Raw genomic sequence first — 21,857 nt, 5'->3', positions numbered from 1 at the left:
TGACAAAACATATATTGAGGGAATTACGCCAAACTTGGCCTTCAGAAAAAAGACACACTTGGAAGTTGGAACTTTCAAACTTTATAAACTGGCATCTAATAGGTTCCGAGTATCAACCATTTTCCATTCATTATTCAATATCTCTTAGATCTAATTGATTGCAAATTAAATATTTGCTCACATAATTTTTGGCCCAGCAGTCAGTTTAATTAATAATAAGCTGGTAATATGATGTGGTATGAAAAGAGCATGCAGGGTCTAATATCTATTCACAGTCGAGGCTCACGAGCTCATTACTAATTGAACTTCACACGTGAAGGTACAACTTCTGGGGATTCGTTGTAATCATGGGGAGGGGTCATGTCACACATGCGATTTTCCCAAGAGATCGCAGTCATGTAACAGAATTTCGGAGGGAGATTTGTCTGGATTGTCTGTGTTGATTTTTGGTTTTCCCCTCCTAAAAAAATGACATTATAGACAAATAAATAAAATGAAAAATAAGAAGTAAAATGAATAAATGAATGAATAAAAAGAAAAATAAGAAATAAAGTAAATAAATGAATAAAATTTGAATATATAAAATAAATACTTAAACCTCCCAAGTGAATCGTTTCTTCCCAATGCAGCTTGAATTAAGGTCGACTATGATGCAACGCCCAATCAAAGCAGATGATTTGCTTTTGTGATTGAAGAACAGTAGTTTTCATAATCTACAGGCCAGTAATAATGGGACTTCTAAATATAAACAAGTGCAGTAGTATTCGAAGGACATGAACAGTTGACTAACCGAGCAATGAGGTGTTCATTCGGTATACAAGCAGGTCAACAATTATAACAGAGGTGAATCATGAAACTGTGACAACCAGTGTCCGCAGGTGGCTTGACCCACAGTACACCTAGACCTGTCTCTCTCTCATTTTCCATCGATGGAGCAATAAAACTCAAGATGCCGTCCAGGAATCGCCACTTCATTCTCAACGAGCCTCTCTCCGACGTCTTGGCACTTGAAGAACTCACCCCCGCCTTGGCGAGTCTTCAAGGTCTTACGTTCCTCTTGGGAATAATCATGTCTCCAAAGCCGTGAGAAATCATGTCCTGAGAGCGTCCTTCCTGTTGTCGCTGTCACTTGTTGAACCTTCTGATCTTCCATCATCTCTTTCCTTCTTTCTTCTAAATATTATTTGACCGGACAATAATCCGGATATGATATTCTGCAGCAAATATCGCTACTTCTAGGATTACCACGTCTGTCGGCAATGTCCAATCCTTCACGAATTTTTGCATGCGTAATGAATGGTTCAGTTCAGTTCAGTTTATTGTCCATTATTCATATACAGACATTTACATGCTTGACATGAGTATAACATAATTATCTTCATTTGAAATAAATGGTTCTTGAGACAAAATTTATACGCAATAAGAATTTAAATCAGTGAAAAATGGAGGGACCTAAGTTGAAAGCAAAGCTTGTGAGTTATAGGCCCCAATGGAAGGAGATAAGATAAAAGGCTATATAGTTATTAAAATTAAAAAGTAAGAGAAAAGCAAAAGTTTATGAACCAATTGGTTTAATCACATCTGTAGCACGCCCCGGAAGGAAAGTAATGTTTTAAAGGGAGGTATGGTGGTAAAATGGAGCTGCTGAAAGGTTTAGATATCTACTGCTGCCTGAACTGCTGCCTGAATCGGTTCTTTTCATGGTTTTTGCTTCTCGGCTTCATTTCTTTCCCCGTCAGGGATTGGAACTTGAGGCAGAAAATATCTACAAATCGGTCGTTTCATTTGATGAAATTGTCTCTAGTATTACATCATAATTATCCGCGATTAATTGATACCATGAGATGCGGGATATTTGCATAACAATTCCTTTATATAGCCTTGGTGACAATTATCGCGTTATTATATTTGAGACGCTTCTATACGTGTTACAGACAACCCAACAAAACAAACTCCAAACCTGGTCCTCCATGAGCCATAAGCAATGTATTTTTTTTTAGATAAAGGGGGTAAAACGTGTGTATTTATATAGCACATCGTTGCTGGGATTCGAATTCACGACCCGCCGAATGATTATTGTCAGAACCAACAAAGAACGACCCCCCCCCCACCTCCCGCACCCTCCGTGGATATTTTTTTTTTTCACCTGAAGTGTGCACCGGGGACGCAGTGTGAAAAAGGGATTTCTACTCACTCGCTTTATACCCTCGCTTGCGTGTTTAGTCTCCCATTATTGAACATACCCGAAGAAAATCTTGTTCAGGTTTTAACGAAGTGAAAGTGTGCCATGTGTTTGATAAGGTTGAGAAGCATGCCCTATAATATGAAAAGAAAAGTCCGTTTATATTAATTATTTTATTCAAATAATAGAAGACAAACTTACGTGCCCTATTGCTGCAAAAATTATGATGTTAATGCAATACCAAAAGTAGCGCTATAAGCTTCCTTTGAAAAGGTCGATCGATGATACAGTAATTTCACAGTGAATGAAAAATGTATTTCATAGGTCTTTGCCCTGGAAGAAGATTTAATATATATATATATTGAAAGCTCGCGCCAGACTGTCCTTAATAAGAAGTTATCAAAATCAATCAAATACATTTTCTGTGTCGGGTGAACCTCACATAAATGCACTCTGATAGAGGTCGGAGGTAACTTCGGCTGGTAAATGAAATCATATTTTTTTATATAAATTACTAGATTTGCAGCCAACATAAGCTAGTTGGGTTTCTACTCGTAATGCACAATAATATTGGCATGGCCCGATTCCTTGACGTTCCCCCCCCCTACCGATAATTTGTTCAGCCTTCACGATGATTAGGCTATGATTATGTTAAATTCGTTGAATATATGCTTCAAAATCTGAATACTACAGGAAAATTTCTGTATCTATTTCATACATTTCTCCTATAAAGGTAGCATGCAAACATCAGTGATGTATACCGTCGGCCTCTATGTCAATGGCTCCCTTCCAACAGAAAGAGATGTAGGCCTATACGGACAGTTTAACATTGGGTCGTTTCGAAATCATTTTGATATTCTGCTTCCTAAGGATTTTCCTTTTAAACGAGATTTTTTTCGAAAAATGACCTGAAACAATAATTAAAAAATATATAATTGAGACAATCAAAACAAAAGTGCATCAATTGAAATTTTAGCGGGGTCACTGGAATTGATGTCACATGACACTTCAGTTTACTACAAAGGACTCATGAGTACATAAAAAATTATGTTTAGGAGAGGGACATACATAATTGCAGAACCCCCCCCCCCCTCCAGCAAAAAACAAAAGTTAAAATAAATAAATGAATAAAAAAGTAGATAAATAAAAACATAAAGAACTTAACAAATGAATAAATCAATAATAAATGAATAAATAGATAGTATTTATTGTTTCATACCTTAAAATGAATCTACATTGTTTGGCGTGGGATCATTAAGAATACATGAAAGAGGTATTTTTCTTTGGGGGGAAAACACTTTTTTTTCAAGAAATGATGGGCTCAGAGGTATTCAGAGTTTCGGTGTCAACCTCTTTCACTCGGTGGTTTGGGGCTAGTTTAATTGTCAGTGATCCATTCCCACTCAATATAACTTGGCTTAATCCAACTACACGTGGAAGTTTAAAACTTAAAGAGCATCATAGTTCGAGCCTTGGGTCCCGTCTTTCGGAAAGTGACGTTGCAGATCGGTCCCCGGACGTAAAAGATCATATTATGATTGGTAAACTCTGCAAAACTCAAGCGCCCTCCCAACAGAGAATAGGCTTTTCTAGTTAATTTCACCATGGACCTATAATTTCACACTGTAAAATATCATATACAATTCGAGAGGTGTCATTATATTGGTGCGCTAGTGCCCTTTGGTAAGGCATTTATCGTCATTACCAGGTCCCTCGGAGAGGAACTTAAGCCGTTGGTACCCTGGTTGCTTGCTCACTGGCATTTGTGCTTTCTTAGCAGTCAGGTAAAAAACCTCGGTATAACAATAACAATAAACTGATCACTTCCTTTATCACTTTACATTTTATTCAGGGGCACGAGGTGGCAAAAACAACGCCCACTCGATGGACGAAGAATTTTCGACGTGTATCGAATTTGATGAAGGGGATAATTTTAAAGCCAAAAAACGGACATTTCTCCCGATTCGATATTGGTTTGTGGTCAAAATAAAACGAAATTAATTCGGTTTGTTGATCGCTGCAACTTATGTTACGCGAATACACACCGATTTTCATCAATATTGAAAGATATCCGACGCTCGAATGGTATGCTCAATCAAATCCGATATCACTGTAAGAATTAGAAGGGTTTAGTTACCTTTTTATATCGTAAATCTTGATATACCTTTGTTTCTTGTTATATTTCTATGTATCTGTCTATTTATATATCTAGAACATAAGAGATCTATCTACCAAGTTCCTGCTTTTTCATTTATCCATTTTTTTTCTACCTTTCTCTCATCCTTCCTTTTCCTTCTGCTCCATCATAAATTTTGTCCGTATGTATATCAGCACCTTAGTGCATTTTCACCGCTCTAGCGTTTTCATTATCCCCTCTTCCTGTCTCCTACTCTTCTCCATCCCCCTCCCCCCTCTGTCTCTCTCCCTTTTCCCTCCCTCTCTCCCACAGTCATCTACATAGACTTTGGATCTTTGTGCGATATGTGTCTGCATTCCCATGTCTAAATCGTGCGATCACTTTGCGATCATTTTTTTAAGCAAGTGCACACCTAGCTATCAATAATGCATATAGCATTTCCATTTAGTTGAAAGCAGGATAAAAGAGCATTGTAGATTAAATGCCTTGCTCACGGGCACAGGTGCTGGGCCCGGGTATCGAACCCCGGGCTTTCCATGTATAGCCAGGCGCCTTAGACCACTCGGCAACGGCACCTCCACACATCGCAGTCTCACTACGATTATTTACAATAATCGCGCAGCCGCAACCTGTCTCCGTATAGGCAGTACTACAGGGAAACTGAATGGTTATGAATAATACGATAAGTTTACATGCAGGACTTCAGTAGGGAGTTTTTAGGTCAAATCATGTGACTTGGATATTATGCATTCAAGGTTTCCACTATGTTATGATGCAATCCATCTTATAAGGACTTCTAAGGACGGGACTTTCCCAAGAAATTTGAATACTAAAGTATGAATCAATGAAGTAAAACCAATCAACTAAATAAATCCCCTTCTACGCATGCATCAGCGATTAAGCTCTCCGTCATCATCTGCAATATCTGCGTTATTCTGATAAAACAGTAACGGTTCGGTGCAGAGAAGACAGAAACGCAACTTTCGTTTTTTCTACGGTCACAATTACCTTTACGAACACCGTACAAATAAACTTCATATCATCTATTTCTATGTATAAAAACTTTCGTTGTGGTATTTGTGACCTGGCATTCGCTGGCGTGCGGAAACGTTTGCAGGTTATGCTCGACTGAATTCTTGTATTATATTTCGGACTTATCGCATTTACTTCGGGGAAACTTTGGACAACGCACCAATATTTGACAACAGCCTCTCAGCTCTCCATTCCCGTCTCCATTGTGATATAAATTGCATTTTTCAAAGGAATCGTTGCGTTTTAGAGAGTTTCCCTGTAGCAAATGCGAAAAAAACTTTATTCAGTCCTCGGGGACGTTTCCGTCATGTAATGTAAGTCCATAGTAGTACCATAGAGCTATTACCTCTATGGTAGTACCTATTCCAAATACTTGTCCACGATTTACGGACTTTACGTCGTAAACTACCGTTGCGATTCAATTCATAAGGAAAACCTTAACGGTAGAGAAATGGAGTCGTGATAGTCTGCCAGATCGAATCTCGGAATTTAGTGGATGTCTAACGAGTAATAAGAGACGATCGTCAGGTCTTTGAAGTGATTTACAACCCCTAAATCTAGTCCCTTTCCTCCTCGTTCGGCACACTGGTTAGTGACCCTCGTAAATTCTATGATGAAATCTTGATTGGTGAATGAAATTCAGCTGCGATATACAATTCGTGCCCCTTTCGTCGAGGAAGCGGATTGGCATTTGAAATGTCGAAAACAATCCCCCATGTTAATATAATCCAAATGAACAAGCTTTTTCTCGAAGATTAACCTTTTACAGCACAGAACAGTGGAGAACTGAGGGTATGAAAATATCAAATGATTCAGTCTTACATTGACCTTTGAAAAAAAGGATACATATTTTGAATGATAATAGCAGAAAGTGAACGGTGATTAGAATTCCATGAATAAAAGGAATTATCCAAATAGGCCTCCAAAAGGAAAACATCATTGTTTATATCATATTTATATGCATAGTTATTTAGGCTCTGTGTCATTCAAAAACAGCAATTATTGTTACGAGGAGTTGGATATATTTCCCATCATTTTTAGTTGTGACTTATGTAATGAAACAGTAATAACAATATGTCTCTCTCACTCTCTCTCTCTCTGCATTTCTTATTTCAGACGGAGAAGAGCAATTTTAGAAGAAGCTGAAAATTTCACAGTTCTTATCAAGAATTCTATATCGTTTCCTAAATTCAGATTTGTCAAGTGAGTATTAAACATTTCCAATCTACCCTAATGGAAAGAATGCAGCGTCACACAGCGTGGCTGACAGTGCCTCCACAGTGTGTTCACTGTGAAATCACATTCACATCGAAATTTCAACAGTTTATTTTTACATTTACAGTTCTTTAAATGTACACACTGTCTATAGTGTGAAACTGTTTTCGAATTGTTAAATTATAGCATTTTAATAGTGTAGTTCACATACACAGTAAAAAATAACACTTTTTTAGCCTGTCACACTAACAAAAAGTTGTTCAATCTTTGTTGTAATTGTTTAAATTTTGAACAACTTTGTTTAAAAAGTTTAGTTTAAACAGTAGTTGTTAGGGTGACGGGCTTAAACAATGTGCTTAAAATTTTAAACAGTGTTTTTACAATGAATATCCATGTAGTTCACGATTATGAACACACTGTATGCAGACGAGGTGACACTGTTACTTTCAGCACTGTACATTCATCCATACAAATGTAGCGACTGTATTAAAGATTATGCATTGTTATGAAAGTGTTTCCAGACATATTGCGGTTTTTATAACAGATATATTTTCGGAATCTCCCGCATTTTATGTATAAAACTGGCGAAATCATGAAAATAGGCCTTATTTTTCTATTCAGTTTTTTTTTAGCTCGTACTGAATCGACAACAAATTAGTGCGAGTTTTACCTTTATATCTGCTTCATAAAGAATTTCTATGATTGTATCGATTGACATTTTCATGGATTTTCTTAATTGATTTATTTATTGATTTTTATGAGACATATTTTGAATCGACTATTCAGTGTGTTTCTTATTCAATATGATTTTGACAACATTTACAGTGTATCTCAAGAAATGGAAACTAAAACTTAGAGCCTAATGAAAAAATAGTTATTATTTTACTGTGCAGAATAGCTATCTGTATGTAAAGTGATGGTTACCTCAGCAATATCTATGACGATAGATTGTATATCTGTAATTATCGATATAAAATATTTGAAAACATCTATTCAATATATTTGTTGTATTAATTAGGTTGTAAACTTTTGCTAATACTGAATTACCAAGTCATTTCAAGAAACGTTCTGATAGATGCAATAGCTCTAGCGCCTTGTACTTTAAAATTCACCATTTTCAAATAAGTTTAAGAGAAGATGAATTAATTCATTAAAATTGATATGTTATTTTGTACTGCAATAGTTCTCTGGAATGGTAAAAATACATTGCTTCCTCCTAGTCATCTAAAATTGATTAATTCGTCATTCATTACATCAAGCATTACAAGTTCTAATCTGACTTTGATCCATCCTAAAAACTCTTAACCCAGGGGTCTGAAGTCAGGTTTAACTAAGACCATGGTCTAACTCTGTGTTAAAATTATGGGAAGCCAAAAGTGTCGAAACTTTTATTCAGTTGTATTATTCTTATGTTTACTGTGCTCTTTCCTGATTCATCTATGGTGAAGGCATTCATTATTTCATAATTCCTAGACAATTATGAATGATTTGAGAGCCAAATGAGCTGAAATATGATATCTCTACTGTTAATGATTTATGTAACAATTGGCTATCCATACTTAAACCACAACTTTGAACCTGAGTTTAAGTTAAACCTGACTTCAGAATACGGGCCCCTGGCGTCAATCATTTACAAGTATGCTCACATACCTTCTCCACACACACACACATACATACACACCCACACACAATGAAATTAATATCAGTTTTTATCTTAATCAATGGCCTATCGTCTCTGATTGTGCAGCTACTCAAACTATATTCATTATCATCCATTGTGACCGTTTCCCTATGCAATTTCACAGGAGAAATATTTTAGATACCACGGACCCAATGTATCTAAGATCGTGTCGATACAGTCGGCTGAGTGACCCTCTGTGCCCTATCTTCAGATTAGGAACTATTGTGTCAGAAACAGGACAAAGCTTCAAACAAATGGCTATTAAGGTAAGTTTAATCATTTTGTATTGTTTTATTGATACGTGTAGCCCACTCCGGATTGGTGTTATTTTTAGAAATATGATTTCTAGGGCAGTATATCTTGGGAATGCAATTATTTGTTGATTATCATGATGGAAGTAGTAAATACATCGTATAATTTCAATTGTCTTATTTTCTATATTCATCCGATGACGTTTATTTTTTGTTTAGCTTGATCGTTCATATTTTTTAAGAATAAGTAGAATTAAAAGTACCGTGACATTGATTCTTGACTATATTCTGTACTATAAATAATCGAGATAAAAGTTGCTTCTGAGTGAATGGTTATGTATAAATGATTCGCTATACGCGGACTGGTTAATGCATATTTAATCAAGTAAGGTTCACCAGCCGCCATTATAGACTAACATTTTTCTTAAATGTACTTTGAACTGAGATAATTTCACCTTAATGGTTTATGTGCTTAAAATTTCATGTATGAATACACGGAAATTGGAGCAATAAAATCGACTTTTAATATGCATTAATTGTATGTATACATATTTTAGTTTAATAGTATTTCGTTTGATGGAAAAGCTAATTTGTCATTTTGTATTGGTCCTCTTATGAATGACGCCATAAATGGGAGTAAGATGTTATTTGATTAAAGCCGATGTGCTAATTTACCTCTGGTGCGTTCAGCTGTAATCATCCTTGCTGAATGAAACAAAAACACATTACGCGTATATATGCCATCTATCTGTGATTAGTTTGTAACATGACAAAAACATGAAAGCATTTTACATGTGCATAACAAACGAGTTTATGATGTAATTAGATAAAAAAGAAATATTAATTCATCTCTCAGTTTATGCAGGTCTAGTCGTAGTTAAGATAATCACGTATCCCGCATAGATATTAAAACAATATCCAGGTATTTGAGCAACGAAATTTGTCTAAGTGCTAGATATGCATTGATGAATATATTTGTTTAATAAGCCTTCGTCAAACGAAATAGCCAATTTGCTCTTTTGCATTGGCCCTCTGTTACGGATGACGTCATAAATGGGAGTAAAATGTGATTTAATTCTAGCTGAGGTGCTAATTTTTACCCCAGGCGTGTTCAACTTTATTCATGCTTGCTGAATGAAACAAAAACATCTCATTTTAATTGAACACTGTTATAGACGTCGTTTTAACGTCTCCTCTGTAATCATATTGTAAAAAACACAAAAATCGGCCTGGACGTAATACATGAATAATATAGCAAACGAGTTAAAAAATGGGCATTTTATTGAAGAATTGATATGTGGATCGACTGCATTGGTTCCAAATGCAAACGATGTATGTAGATCAAATTGAACGCAATTTCGTAAATGGATAGTGAGGCATTTCAAATGATCGACTTCGGAATATATATATATTTTTTTTTAATACAAATGCAGGATAAAAGTATGCATTGTAAGTTATGAATGCAGCTGTGTTCATATCCCAGGAGTACAAAAATATGATTAATGGCAAGATGGTTTGCGACTAGTTTTGTGAACCAGCTATAAAATGCTTACACAACCAACTCGCTTTTTGGAAGTCTTTAATAGATAGTGACTTATTTTTTTCATCATTTTAAATTTAAACAATGTATAATTATTTTCAACTCTTCTTATTGAATTGGAGCCTTTCTAAAATTTAAAAGACAATGACAAATCCATGGAAAGTACTCTTTAAGTTTCCTATAGCACTTATGAACGAAAAAAAAATAATATAAATTATAATGGAGATGATTTACTTCCAAATAGTCTCATAAATTGTTATCTTGCCTGAATTTCGAAGAGTGTTTCTACTCATCCCCGATGAATTTCCTGCAGACGCTTGCCCCCTGGGGATCCTAGAGAAGATTCTAAAAGACCTCTCTCTTCTTGCTTTCAGTATGATCATTCCATTAGTTTGCCACATTGAAACTTCGAATGTTTCCTTGGAAAGTTAATCAATTATCCTAGAGGCAGGAAAAGAAATAGAAAGGAGATGAAGCAGCAAAGGAGACAGACTAATTTTTCATAAGACATTTTACATATTAACTATTCCGAAGTTAGTCGAGATTTTGATACTTTTTAACAAAAAATAAGAAAGATACGGAATGGAACGATCATATTTGGTGTAGTTTTCATAGGCTAGGCCATTAAATTTCAGATATGATAAGATTGACCAAAAAATCAAGCTTATCAACATATGGGATTAAACAAAAAATAATGGAGGTTTTATTGTTATTTTTTTTTAATTTCAGCAAATTATCTTTATTTAGATAGTCCCGTGATTAGCAATATTACATTTTTTAATGAATTCATCAGAGAACAAATTACAAATGACAAAATCTAGGGAAGAATAACATGCTTGATATTTGTTTGTCCAATCCATTCTTTCGACTAGTAATTTCTTACTACTTCACCGTAGTTACTTTTTTTTCTTTCTCCTGTTACATGTACTCATACACGTTAAGCAATCAGGAAAACTTGCCCCCTGTTTCTCCTTCTCTGTCTCCCTATCTATTCCTTCCTCTCTCTCTCTCCCTCTCTCTCGCGTTTTATCCTTGTACCCCGTCACCCCCGCCCCACACCCCCCCCCCGTATGTTTCTGTCCCACTCTCTTGGAATTAAATGATTTCTTTCTCACGGTACAAATCACAATCTCAAATTGTCGTCTATTAACTTCCCTTGAGGCATCAGCTTTCCCGTGATTTGGTTCAACCCAGATACCGACTTCCTATACCTCTAAATCTAAACTTGGTTTCTCCTCTTCTCCAAATTTCTCTTTCACAGGGCGGGGTAATAACCATCGACATTCAATGGAACTGCAATTTAGATATGTCCTATAACCTCTGTTTGCCCAAATATCGCTTCATACGGGCGGACGAACAAGATGCAAAGATAGCCGGCGGCTTTAATTTCAGGTAATATGATATTTGCACGTTCCACTCTCGCATTTCCTCGATGTCTTTTGTGCACGAGATAATCGGTAGTGAGAAAGTGATGTTCTGCTGTGTTTGCTCTCACGCAGTTTTGTGTAGAGTTAATGCTGGATGGTGTAGATGTGAGTCTAACCAGGCAAGGCTGTTCAAACTGTCCGACATGGCGGAATTTGGACGTCACGTGATCCGAGGCTCTTTACTGATTGGATGGCAAAGCAGGAGAGCGACGATCAAATCCAATGTTCATTTTGACGCCAGCCTGTTGATCTTCTCTGTTGATGTACTTTTCATGCTGAAATGTTTATTTCCATATTCTTAGTTTGTAGAATATTTCTATCAAGCAATGTGTTATGTTTGTTTATAAGAATAAGTGTGTCGATAGAGTTGCTCTAGAAATTATGCAAATGTTTGAACAACATCACAAAAGAGGCCAATTTGCAACATTATGCTTCCATAATTTATTACTTATTTATTTATTCTTATCAAACAATAAGCTACCTCGACACACCACTCAGAGTAGGGTATGTATTTATTTAATGTTCTTGATCAAGAAAATTAACAAGTAGTTTGCAATGGCATGATGTTTGGCACATAGGTGGAATTGAGCTAGGCTCGTGGAAATTTAGTTTTTTTGGTAGATTAATTTCCATGTGAGTGTGAGTGTGTGTTTATGTGTGTATGCACTGGGTTAGCATATGCTTGAGATTTGCAAAAACAAAAATATCACTTTATTTTCATAAGAAAATTATTTTCTTTGGAAATGTTCATTTCATTTATGGTGAAGAAGTCGACGTTATGCGTAAAAACATTTTAACCATTTACATTGCAAAAACACCGGTGTTGATCTAACAGTAGCCCGGTATCTATATCGGAAACCACCAGAGAAGTGTTTAAAAGCACAACTTCGGCATCATTTAGGCTTACCCCAGATAGGCATTCAAAGACAACTTATCAGTTTCAAAACGAGATACATCTGATTCTAAACTGGTGTTGTTTCAACACTTTTCTGATGTTTTCCGATATAGATACCGGGCTGGTGTTAAATCAACACGGGTATTTTTGCAGTGTATCACTCAGAGCTATGCAGATTAATGTGTATCATGTTGCCATGGATGTGTAAAGGTTAAGTGAAAATCTATCGGCACAATTCACATTAAATAATAATCAAAATACTTATCTATCAAAGCATCCCCATTTGAAAATGACAATGATGGTCCAGATAATAGCTACAGGATGTCATGTTGAGTGATAATGCTAAACAAGCTTTGGAGGTCTTTTGATCTAAATGCATCCAGCTCAAACTGGTTGTGGAACGTCTGTCACTTGTTGAAAGCATTTGGAAAATACTGATGTAATTAATGACTGTTCGAAAACATGGTAGCTTTTATTTGATTGAAATCAATGCAATGTAAACAAAGGCTGTCTTCTACTTGCTAGTAAATGACGCACGAGTTGATTCCATGTGTTACATCATCCATGATCCATCGTTCATTTTCCCCCTTATTTCTCTTGTTTATCTTTCTCCCTTGTTTCTCATCCATCCCTTCCCAATTTGTTGATGGAATTGGATAATTGTTTGGAAAGCTTTCTTTTGTACTTTTGGCACTATCGTCTAAACAGGTATAGAGGTCAAGCTTTATTGTGAAGAAATAAACAAAATAATAGTCTGATAAAGCAGCGCGACGTCTCCTAAATTGTGATGCTGTTGTGGTGGCGGCGGCAACGGTTGCGAATAGTTTCCTAGTTAGAAAAGGAACATCTCATGCAACAATCCCATCTGCGAAAACCGACTCCAGACCACTATTTACAATACCATACCATTGTTCGGTTTGTAGTCGGTTTTGTTGGTACGATATCATGTTCTCAGTTTCATTGACGAGACCGACTCCTAACCGACCGATGGTGTTTCCACTAATAGGTTAAAAGAATAACCGACTTGTAAAATGCCACAACCTTCTAATTTTCATTACATTTTCGACGTCATGGTTCTGAGATATTTCTTGTTCAATTTTGGAAGCGATGGGGTAGACTTGAATTTTAATGATTCTTTGTTAAATCTGTTTTGGGGGAAATATACTACACTTACCAAAGTGGACGAGATCATGTCCGAAGCTCCTAGGGCGAATAATTAATTTTCCAAAAAAAAAACATAAAAAGTTTCATTGGATTTTTCATGCAACAATTTACCACAAGCCTGCTTGACCTGTATACTCTCTTCCTTTTTTTTATTTTATTACTTTTATTATTTTTTTGATGAATTGTGATTTTATGTATATTGTGATGCAGCAAGTGGCTATTAGTGATGTCATGTACACGTATTTGGCTTGTAGCCGTGGTGTTGTGTGAAATAGATGTCTGGATTTGTCAAAGAGCACAATGTCAAAAATGTGTTTAATTTGGACCTTACCCCATTTCACATGCATGTCATTTGAGTCATCCAAATCATTTTGTTAAAAAAATTAAAAAATATATGTGAGAAGTCATCATCTTGATCTCACTTTGAAATTAATAAAGTTTGATGTTTTTATTAATTATTTTGAGAGTAGGTATCATTTTTAGGCAGTAAAAGTATAAAAAAAAAAATCAGACTTAAGGAACGCCACCACGGTTACGTAAAACTCAAAGCAGCTAAATGTGAAGTTATGCGCTCAATACGTGTTGACCGAGTTACGTCACTAATAGCCAATGAATCAGGTTTCACTTTTACCCAGATTTGGGAAATTCTACAGAATCAACAACACGGAGTACCGAGACTTGACCAAGGCCTACGGGATACTCTTCCAAGTCAAGATCACCGGGGTCGCCGGCAAGTTCGACATCGTACCGCTCATGTTAAACTTTGCATCGGGCGTTGCTCTCCTCTCATTGGTAAGATTCCAAGTCACGTGATCATTGAAAAAAATGGAATGTTTGAGTCAAGGTTGGAATGAACAAAAATGTTTCGATGTAGTAATTCGATATGGACACGAAAGTGAATGTTGGCGACAAGTGTTTTTTGACATGAGAATATTTGATGGTATATTTTCACATTTGTCTCTTCTCGCCTGGTATATGAAAAGAAAATATGGGGCATGGTAAAATCACGTGAGAGGGTCATGTGAGGACAGTGTCATGTGATAAGCAGTGAGTGATTGATCGTGCAATAATTGCAGGTGACGTGACTGAGATAGTGCATGAAAATGCTGCGCTTTGATAATGGTGAAATGGATTATGTCAGTGACGTATTTTAAAGTTGTTATTATATTCGATATAACTGAATAGACTTCATCATGTTCACGGGCTCCGTACTATGTATGCCATGTCATAACCATGATTAATATATATTTACGTGGGAGGAAGGGATGGGATCATTTCATGTTGGTCAAGTATTTCTGTTTCCATTTTCAGCATCATGTAACGGAAATGATGTGACCGAAAGTGCGGAGTCAGGTTGAATGATTTATTATAAATCCATTTTTTAATGTATTTTTATTTTTGAATATCTGAAGCTACAATTTTCCCAAAAAGATAAATATTATTTGGAAGAAATATAAAAACTGTTTTCCGTTATGCCGCAAATAAATGTTATTTGACCAGATTGGCACTCCCTTTAAAAATATTTCCATCTTCCATTAACTCTCTGAATCTAATAATTTATAAAGGGGTAGGGGGACTTTAAAGAAATGGGCTTCCAAAAAGAAGAAGAAGAAGAAGAAAACCCTACTAACGCTGAGAATTTCCCCCATGACACAAAATTTGACAAGCTAAGCAAGGGTCGAGAGGAGAATATTGCCACTCGGCCTCCTAGATCCACACATGCTGACATTTACCCCTAATTGCTATATTGCGCTTCTCTAATCTTCCCAATAGTGACTATAGACTTGCAACTTCATGAAATAGAAAGGTATACCATCATCCGTAATTGACAAAATTTCATACCCCTGATGAAAGAAGGGGCTTCACCCTGACCTCTAAGTAATCAGTTTGTACTCGAGGAGATATTTTTTTAAGTCAGAAGGGACTTTTGTTCCATTTATCTAAAATATGTTTCACATATATTTATTTTGTATAATGTAGGAGTGGTGTGAGCGGGGGATCTACCACAGGGGGACACACAAAAAAAATCAAGATAAAAATATTAAGGCCCCCCCCCCCTTGTCCTCCGTTCCTGGAGATAATATAAGATTTGAGACGCGTGATCGAAAATTATTTGAAAATATTTGTCATTCAATTACTTTTTACGTCCAGCAGTAAGAGGAGAGATTAGTATTTTTATTGAAAGGCCTTCTCCAATTGACTAGTGCTAGAAATCGTGTTCTCCTTTTATTCAAATAACATAATTGGCATACTTATTCCTCCTGGCGCCTCCGATTGAGATATTACGTTTCTTATGATGTGCATTTTAATCGGCATAATAAAAAGAACAATCTTTGCTTTATTAGACCATTATTGAATCGCAATTGTACATATACACAAATTCCAGCGGCCTAACAACATTAGTAGCCTGGTAAATTGTAAATAGTTTAATATCCACGTGGAAATTATCACTCTCCGTCTACTGCTTTAGCAATTTGACAATTCTGAATTTTCTCATTTCGTACTGGCGTGTGTACATATTCGATGATAATCAAATTGATTCTTCATTTTTCTTGGAAAGCTTCCGCGACCTTTGATGACCCCCTCCCTCCTCCCAACTATTTCTTGGATGCGATCTGTAGACATGTTTTTTAATCCAGCTTGTTTTTTTTTTCAGTTTGATACAAATAGTCCGTTCCAACATTGCTAAAGAGGTTGCCTCTATAAAATAATCTGAAAAACAAAAATGCCTGAATTTTAAGAATATTATCTGATATTTCCCACTCGGGAAAAGGAAAGCAACATCTCTAACAAGCCCTTGAGACACTGAAGTGTAACGGGTTTAGGCTTTACATAAACTTTGAATAAAATTAATGAATGCCAGAAGCATTCATTGTAAGGGGAAAATATCCTCTGCACACATTCTTTACAAATATATAACATAATTCACAGCAACATCTCATTCATAATGAACGAGGCTTTTGTTTCACTCAATGGTTTACTCATTCAATTTGTCTTAATTCTTTAGAAATATATAGCATGATTCACACCAACAATGCGTTCATAACGAGCAAGACTTTTATATCGCTCAGTTATCTATCAATTTAATTTAATTGAGGCATTTGGGAATTGGTATCTCTGTGGCATCATGCAGCTATTGCATAACTACCTAAGACAAATCAGGCACACTATTATAAATAAGCATATCATAAACACTTACATGATAATTATTCTTAAGAATAAAGAAAAAGACAAGAGAAAATCCCTCGTAATTTTGTCTGACAACATCGCATACATCAAGGATGGTGCACAGCAAAAACTGTGGTGTTAACCGGTGTACATAGAGCACCACACCAGATATTTTACACCGGTGTTAAATTGACAGTGTAAGTTTAACACCTATAGGTGTATAAAACACCTTTGGTTGTTATATTTACACTCTTTGGTGTTATGTTCAATCTCTAGGGTGTAATTTTAACACATCAGGGTGTAGTCCACTATTAACACCAACTGGTGTCAGTTTTAACACCACAGTTTTTACAGTGTGTGGCTGTCAAATATTTTCAAAATTGCGGTATTCAATAAGCTTCCTTAAAGATTGCACTTTTGAAAAATATAGGCCTATATAAATATACAAGTATCGATGGTGCACTGCATTTCCCATAAATGCCAGAGGTATACACATTGGTGCTATTCTATTTTCAATATTTCTAGAGTATGTTAAGAAAAGAAATCGTAAAGGAATGTGAACATTTTACCCCAACTTCTACATATTTGTACAATTCTATTTTTATTATTTATAGAGTATGTTAAGAAAATCAATCGCAAAGGAATGTGCTAGAAGTGAACATTTTACCCCCACTTTGCCCTCGCACCTGGTCCATATGTGGCTTTTTACCCTCCTAATTCATTCTTGAGCTGAAGGAACCCGTACTGATGATGTAAAAGCTTTATTCAGACAGCCTGTCAGCATTGCCCATTTATACATTCCTCTTTTAAAAGAGACTGCAATTAGTGTCACCGGGCGGGTAATAGTAAGAATATAAGAGGCTTGACGCTGATGCACACCCAACCCATGACATATTGTTAATAACATTCATCGCCCGGTGATGGTTGTATATACGAAACTAACACCCCGCTACAATAATTGAAACCGGAGATGTTCCACGGTTGGGGAGCAAAGGGGGGCTCAAGAAATGAGATGGGTTACTGCATTCATAAGTATGGTCACTTTCATTTCTAATAACGTACAAGCATACGAATTGAAATGTGAATGGTACATTTGAAAATCAATCAAGTATCTTCAAGTAATAGCAAAGGCAATCAGAATACTGATGACAAAATGTAGTCTTACACCAGAGGGAGGCGAAATGGTTGCTAAATCTGCACAATTAACATGTTTCTAATTTCAAGGGTTTTTTTAAGACGGATATTAACACTCCCATCCAAGAGGGCTTATTCTTGAAGAAGAATGAGTAAATGCATCAGTAGATACCATTGCATATCATTTCGATGTGAAAAGTACAATTGCTGATCACTATGTACTTTTGAAGGTGGAGAATGCCTCGAAACCACGTGATAAATCGTCTTGTCAGCATGAAGCTCCACAGGGACGTGAATTTTCCCCTCGTTTATTCCAAAGATGTTGAATCTTGTCCGAAGTCTGTCAAAGAAATTGAATGTCATCTTGTTAATTCCATGCCAGTTGGACTTGGTTCCATTATTTACGGTACTCCTTTTGATTGCACGTGAAGGAAGAAGAGGAAACGAATTGATCTTTACATTTAAGTATGTGGCAAATTGTGGTGTGGATAACATTTAGATCGTATCATGTCTGATGCGTTGCATTCACATGGAAACTTCAAAAGACATTTGCCCCAATCCGTGTTACATGACGAAATTAAACGAGCTGGAGAAAGGGAAAAATATCCGTAATACCCCCCGTAATGAATTATTAAGCACACAGCAAGGACATACGATGCACACGCTGTGTGTTTGGGGGAGGGGGTATACATATCCGCCAATTTTTATTGTCTCACATATATGCACCGTTAAGTCGGTTGGCAGGGGAAGCTACAGGGAAAGCATCCGATAAGTTTGTCCAATTCCCTTTTCTCATCTTTGCTCTTTCTTTTCCCTTTCGTCTGTTCTTCTACTCTGTTATTATTGAACAATTATAAATAAATTCACAAACAGAACTCATTTTGTGGGATAAATATCAGTCCATATTCAGTGTCTATCTTTCTACTATCAGATGTGATACGATCTGAATGTGGACGTACCGTGCCAGAGTGGTTTAAGGTGCCTGAGTTGACAGATGAAAGTCCGGGGTTCGATCCCTGGCCACGCCACTTATACCCGTAAACAAGGCCTTTAATCAACAGTGATCTTTTATCCTTCATTCAAATAAATGGAGATTAAAAAAATATATACATATTTATGACATATTTTTCGGATTAAGGTCAAACGTTTTTCATTGAAAAGAGCGTTCATATCTACAGTCGATAACACATATTGGCCCTGTCTTTCGAAGAGTAACCATTGATCCGATCACCATAACTATGGATGGTCCGCAACGTCAACAACTAAAATGCATGTTTTTTTCACAATATTCACTAGGAATGATGTATATTCAATACGTTCGTCGTTCTCTCGAAAGTTCAATGTGATTATTTGTGTTTACTCATTAGGGAGATTGTGCAAATTTCCTGCAGAGAAAAAAAAATATGTCATGGATAGATTTCCTTTTACAGTTGGGATTGACTCGGTCAATCTACAACGAAGTATTTTCTCAAGGGCAATCGCGTTAGTTTTACAATTGATATTCTTTTTAAAGCCCATCTAGTACTCTTGTGTCTTCACTCGAGCCTGCATACTGCACTCCACATTCTTTTAGCAAACACAATTCTTAACCGCTGTTCCACAAGCCGAAAAGTCGTATATCGTTTGGATTGCAAAAATAACATCTAGCACATCTCTCAGATAAATACTCGAAATAGTGGTCATCTTTCTACCTCCATATCATAACCCTACCCCCTTCCTCTTTCACTCACGCCGTCCCCTCTTACTATTTCTTTCTCCCTCTCTCTCTCTCTTTCGTTAATTTTGTCTCTCACCCACACGCGCGCGCACTCCTACAATCAAACCTTTCAAGAGTAGGTCATTATCTTCCACTTTCTTTGCTGCTTTTGTTCTCTTCTTACGATGCCCGTGGAATAAATGCGGTCTACAATGGCGTATTAGCACCCCAAAACAAAACTATTGAAAGAGCAGAATACATATAGGGGGAAAAATCTAAAAATATGTCCGTCCCATACATGCCAGTGGTTGTCGATTCCCGTTTCATTTTGTTTTTAATTGCTGAATAACTTTATGATAAATGCGCAAAAGAGAACGAAGTGTGTGCAGATTTTGTATTATTCAACCCAAATGTACCAAGATTAAACAATTTAATCTTACAAATCATGTATCATTTGTTTCTTCTCCGTACTTCAAAGAATGACAAAATACATACATTATGATAGAAAAAAACCCTCATATACCCATTGAGTTATTCTATGACAAATAAACGTATGATAGATCAATATGAAAACAAAGTCCTCTGTGTAAATCTTGCACTGTTGTTAAAAAATATATGAGATAATAGCTTCCCATTCCAGACATATCAACATATACTAGCATGTGATATGTATTATATCGACCGATGTGTACTGCAATCGCATCAGCCTCCTCTGCTGCAGCATCATCAACCTGACGCAATCGCTTTGATCGGATTGGAATCTGTAACGTTGATGTGACTGTGACGTCAATTATGATGACGGCTGATTTTGCTATGTTTGATCGATGGCATGATGATTAGTGACGTTTGAAAGTGGGGTAGAATGATAATTCAAGGACATGCTCTTTGTTCTTTAGATCATGACGTGATTTAGAGGATGTAAAATCGATTCATGACCAAAAAAAAACAGATGCGAAACTTACACGGCTGAACATGTAGACTTGCAACAACAAAAAAACCCATGAAATTGGTTCGATAACTGTTATAAATCACAGTGGAAATACTTTCCCCAATCCCAGAGATCGGTAACTGATTTGTCATGAAGATCCATGAATATAAATACGTTAAAATCAAGTAAAGATCTTAAACTCTTTGGATGAGTTAGAATTTTAAGAGATTGTCAGGTTTCAGATATTTCATATTGGTAAGAGATGTAAGTCATAAAGGGCTTTCTATAATTATATTTTTTTAATTATTCCATCGCGTTGTTTTGATGTAAATAGTTGGTATCCATCCGGAGCACACATCCACCTTCTCATCAAGCAGAAGGCGCTGCTGTATTTGGGTTTTTTTAAAGAATTTTTTTCCTGCCGATACCCATTTACCTCACCTGGGTCAAGTGCAGCAAGATGAGAAGGAAATTTGTCGTTATAAAGGAATTCGAACTCGAGAACTTCAGAGAGCAAGACGAGTGTCAGAACCACTACACCAGGATTATTTTCAATAATTATCACCGTGATAAGATAATCTCAAAATGCATGGAATTAATTTTTGCCAGTTTAAGGATCATTCCTTACCATTTTTTTTTTATCTATTCGGCCCGAAGAATCCCCGCCATGGAAAGACATACAACAGGCTATATAAGAGAGATTGACATTTTTTAAATTGTTCCATTCGTCTGCGATCTGTCTTCCATTTTTTTTTCTCTTTTAATCAATATTTGCACGACCCACGTTAAAAATGACATCGGAAATCAAAGGAGTGTTTCATAAACATTTTCATCCGACAAGTTGTAAGATCTGACAACTTTCCTTGATTCTGATTGGCTTACAAGCGCTGTTACCGTGGTAACTGTTGGATAAAACATTTTCATGAAACACTCTCCAGGCATTTACTTCACTACTTTAGAAATGAAGATCATTTGAAGATTACTGAGTTTACCGAGAAAAGACTTTCTCGACATTAAATAAATTTACAGGCGGAAGTAAAAGAAAAATAACATGAAGAAAAAAAAAACGATAAAAATTACTGATTCGTATGTTAAATAGATTCTTTGAAAAGAATGAAATCTAAAGATAAATACAGAGTTTGTTGTACAGTAGCAATATTTATATACAATGATGTGGTTCCCTTCCCTTACTGATTTAGCCAGGCCTATGTCAGAACATGTACCATACACTATTGTACACGGCGAACCTTTTTTTGCTGGTCCTTCTACATAGTGTAATGACGCAGATACAAAAGAAAATGACGACGATGGCATACTATGCCCGTAGAATGTTTAATCTAAATAGCTTTACCTTACCTCAGATGACCGTTCATATTAACGATTTTCAAAAAGAATGATATTACAAGC

At 36.2% G+C, this 21,857-nt stretch overlaps 1 protein-coding gene across 1 annotated transcript in view; it reads left to right on the top strand.

The window, feature by feature from the left end:
- LOC121406873 (P2X purinoceptor 4-like) overlaps nucleotides 1-21,857 on the top strand; it is a 142,831-nt gene that overhangs the window by 93,407 nt on the left and 27,567 nt on the right. Inside the window, exons 6-10 of the mRNA XM_041597743.1 lie at nucleotides 6,468-6,554; nucleotides 8,372-8,513; nucleotides 11,300-11,430; nucleotides 11,943-11,969; nucleotides 14,160-14,316. Coding sequence (XP_041453677.1) covers nucleotides 6,468-6,554; nucleotides 8,372-8,513; nucleotides 11,300-11,430; nucleotides 11,943-11,969; nucleotides 14,160-14,316 — 544 coding nt within the window. The remainder of the gene's footprint in view (nucleotides 1-6,467; nucleotides 6,555-8,371; nucleotides 8,514-11,299; nucleotides 11,431-11,942; nucleotides 11,970-14,159; nucleotides 14,317-21,857) is intronic.

The sequence above is a fragment of the Lytechinus variegatus genome, chromosome 2, assembly GCF_018143015.1.
Source record: "Lytechinus variegatus isolate NC3 chromosome 2, Lvar_3.0, whole genome shotgun sequence".
In the NCBI taxonomy this organism is placed as follows: domain Eukaryota; kingdom Metazoa; phylum Echinodermata; class Echinoidea; order Temnopleuroida; family Toxopneustidae; genus Lytechinus; species Lytechinus variegatus.
This window is presented reverse-complemented; position numbering and strand designations above follow the sequence as displayed.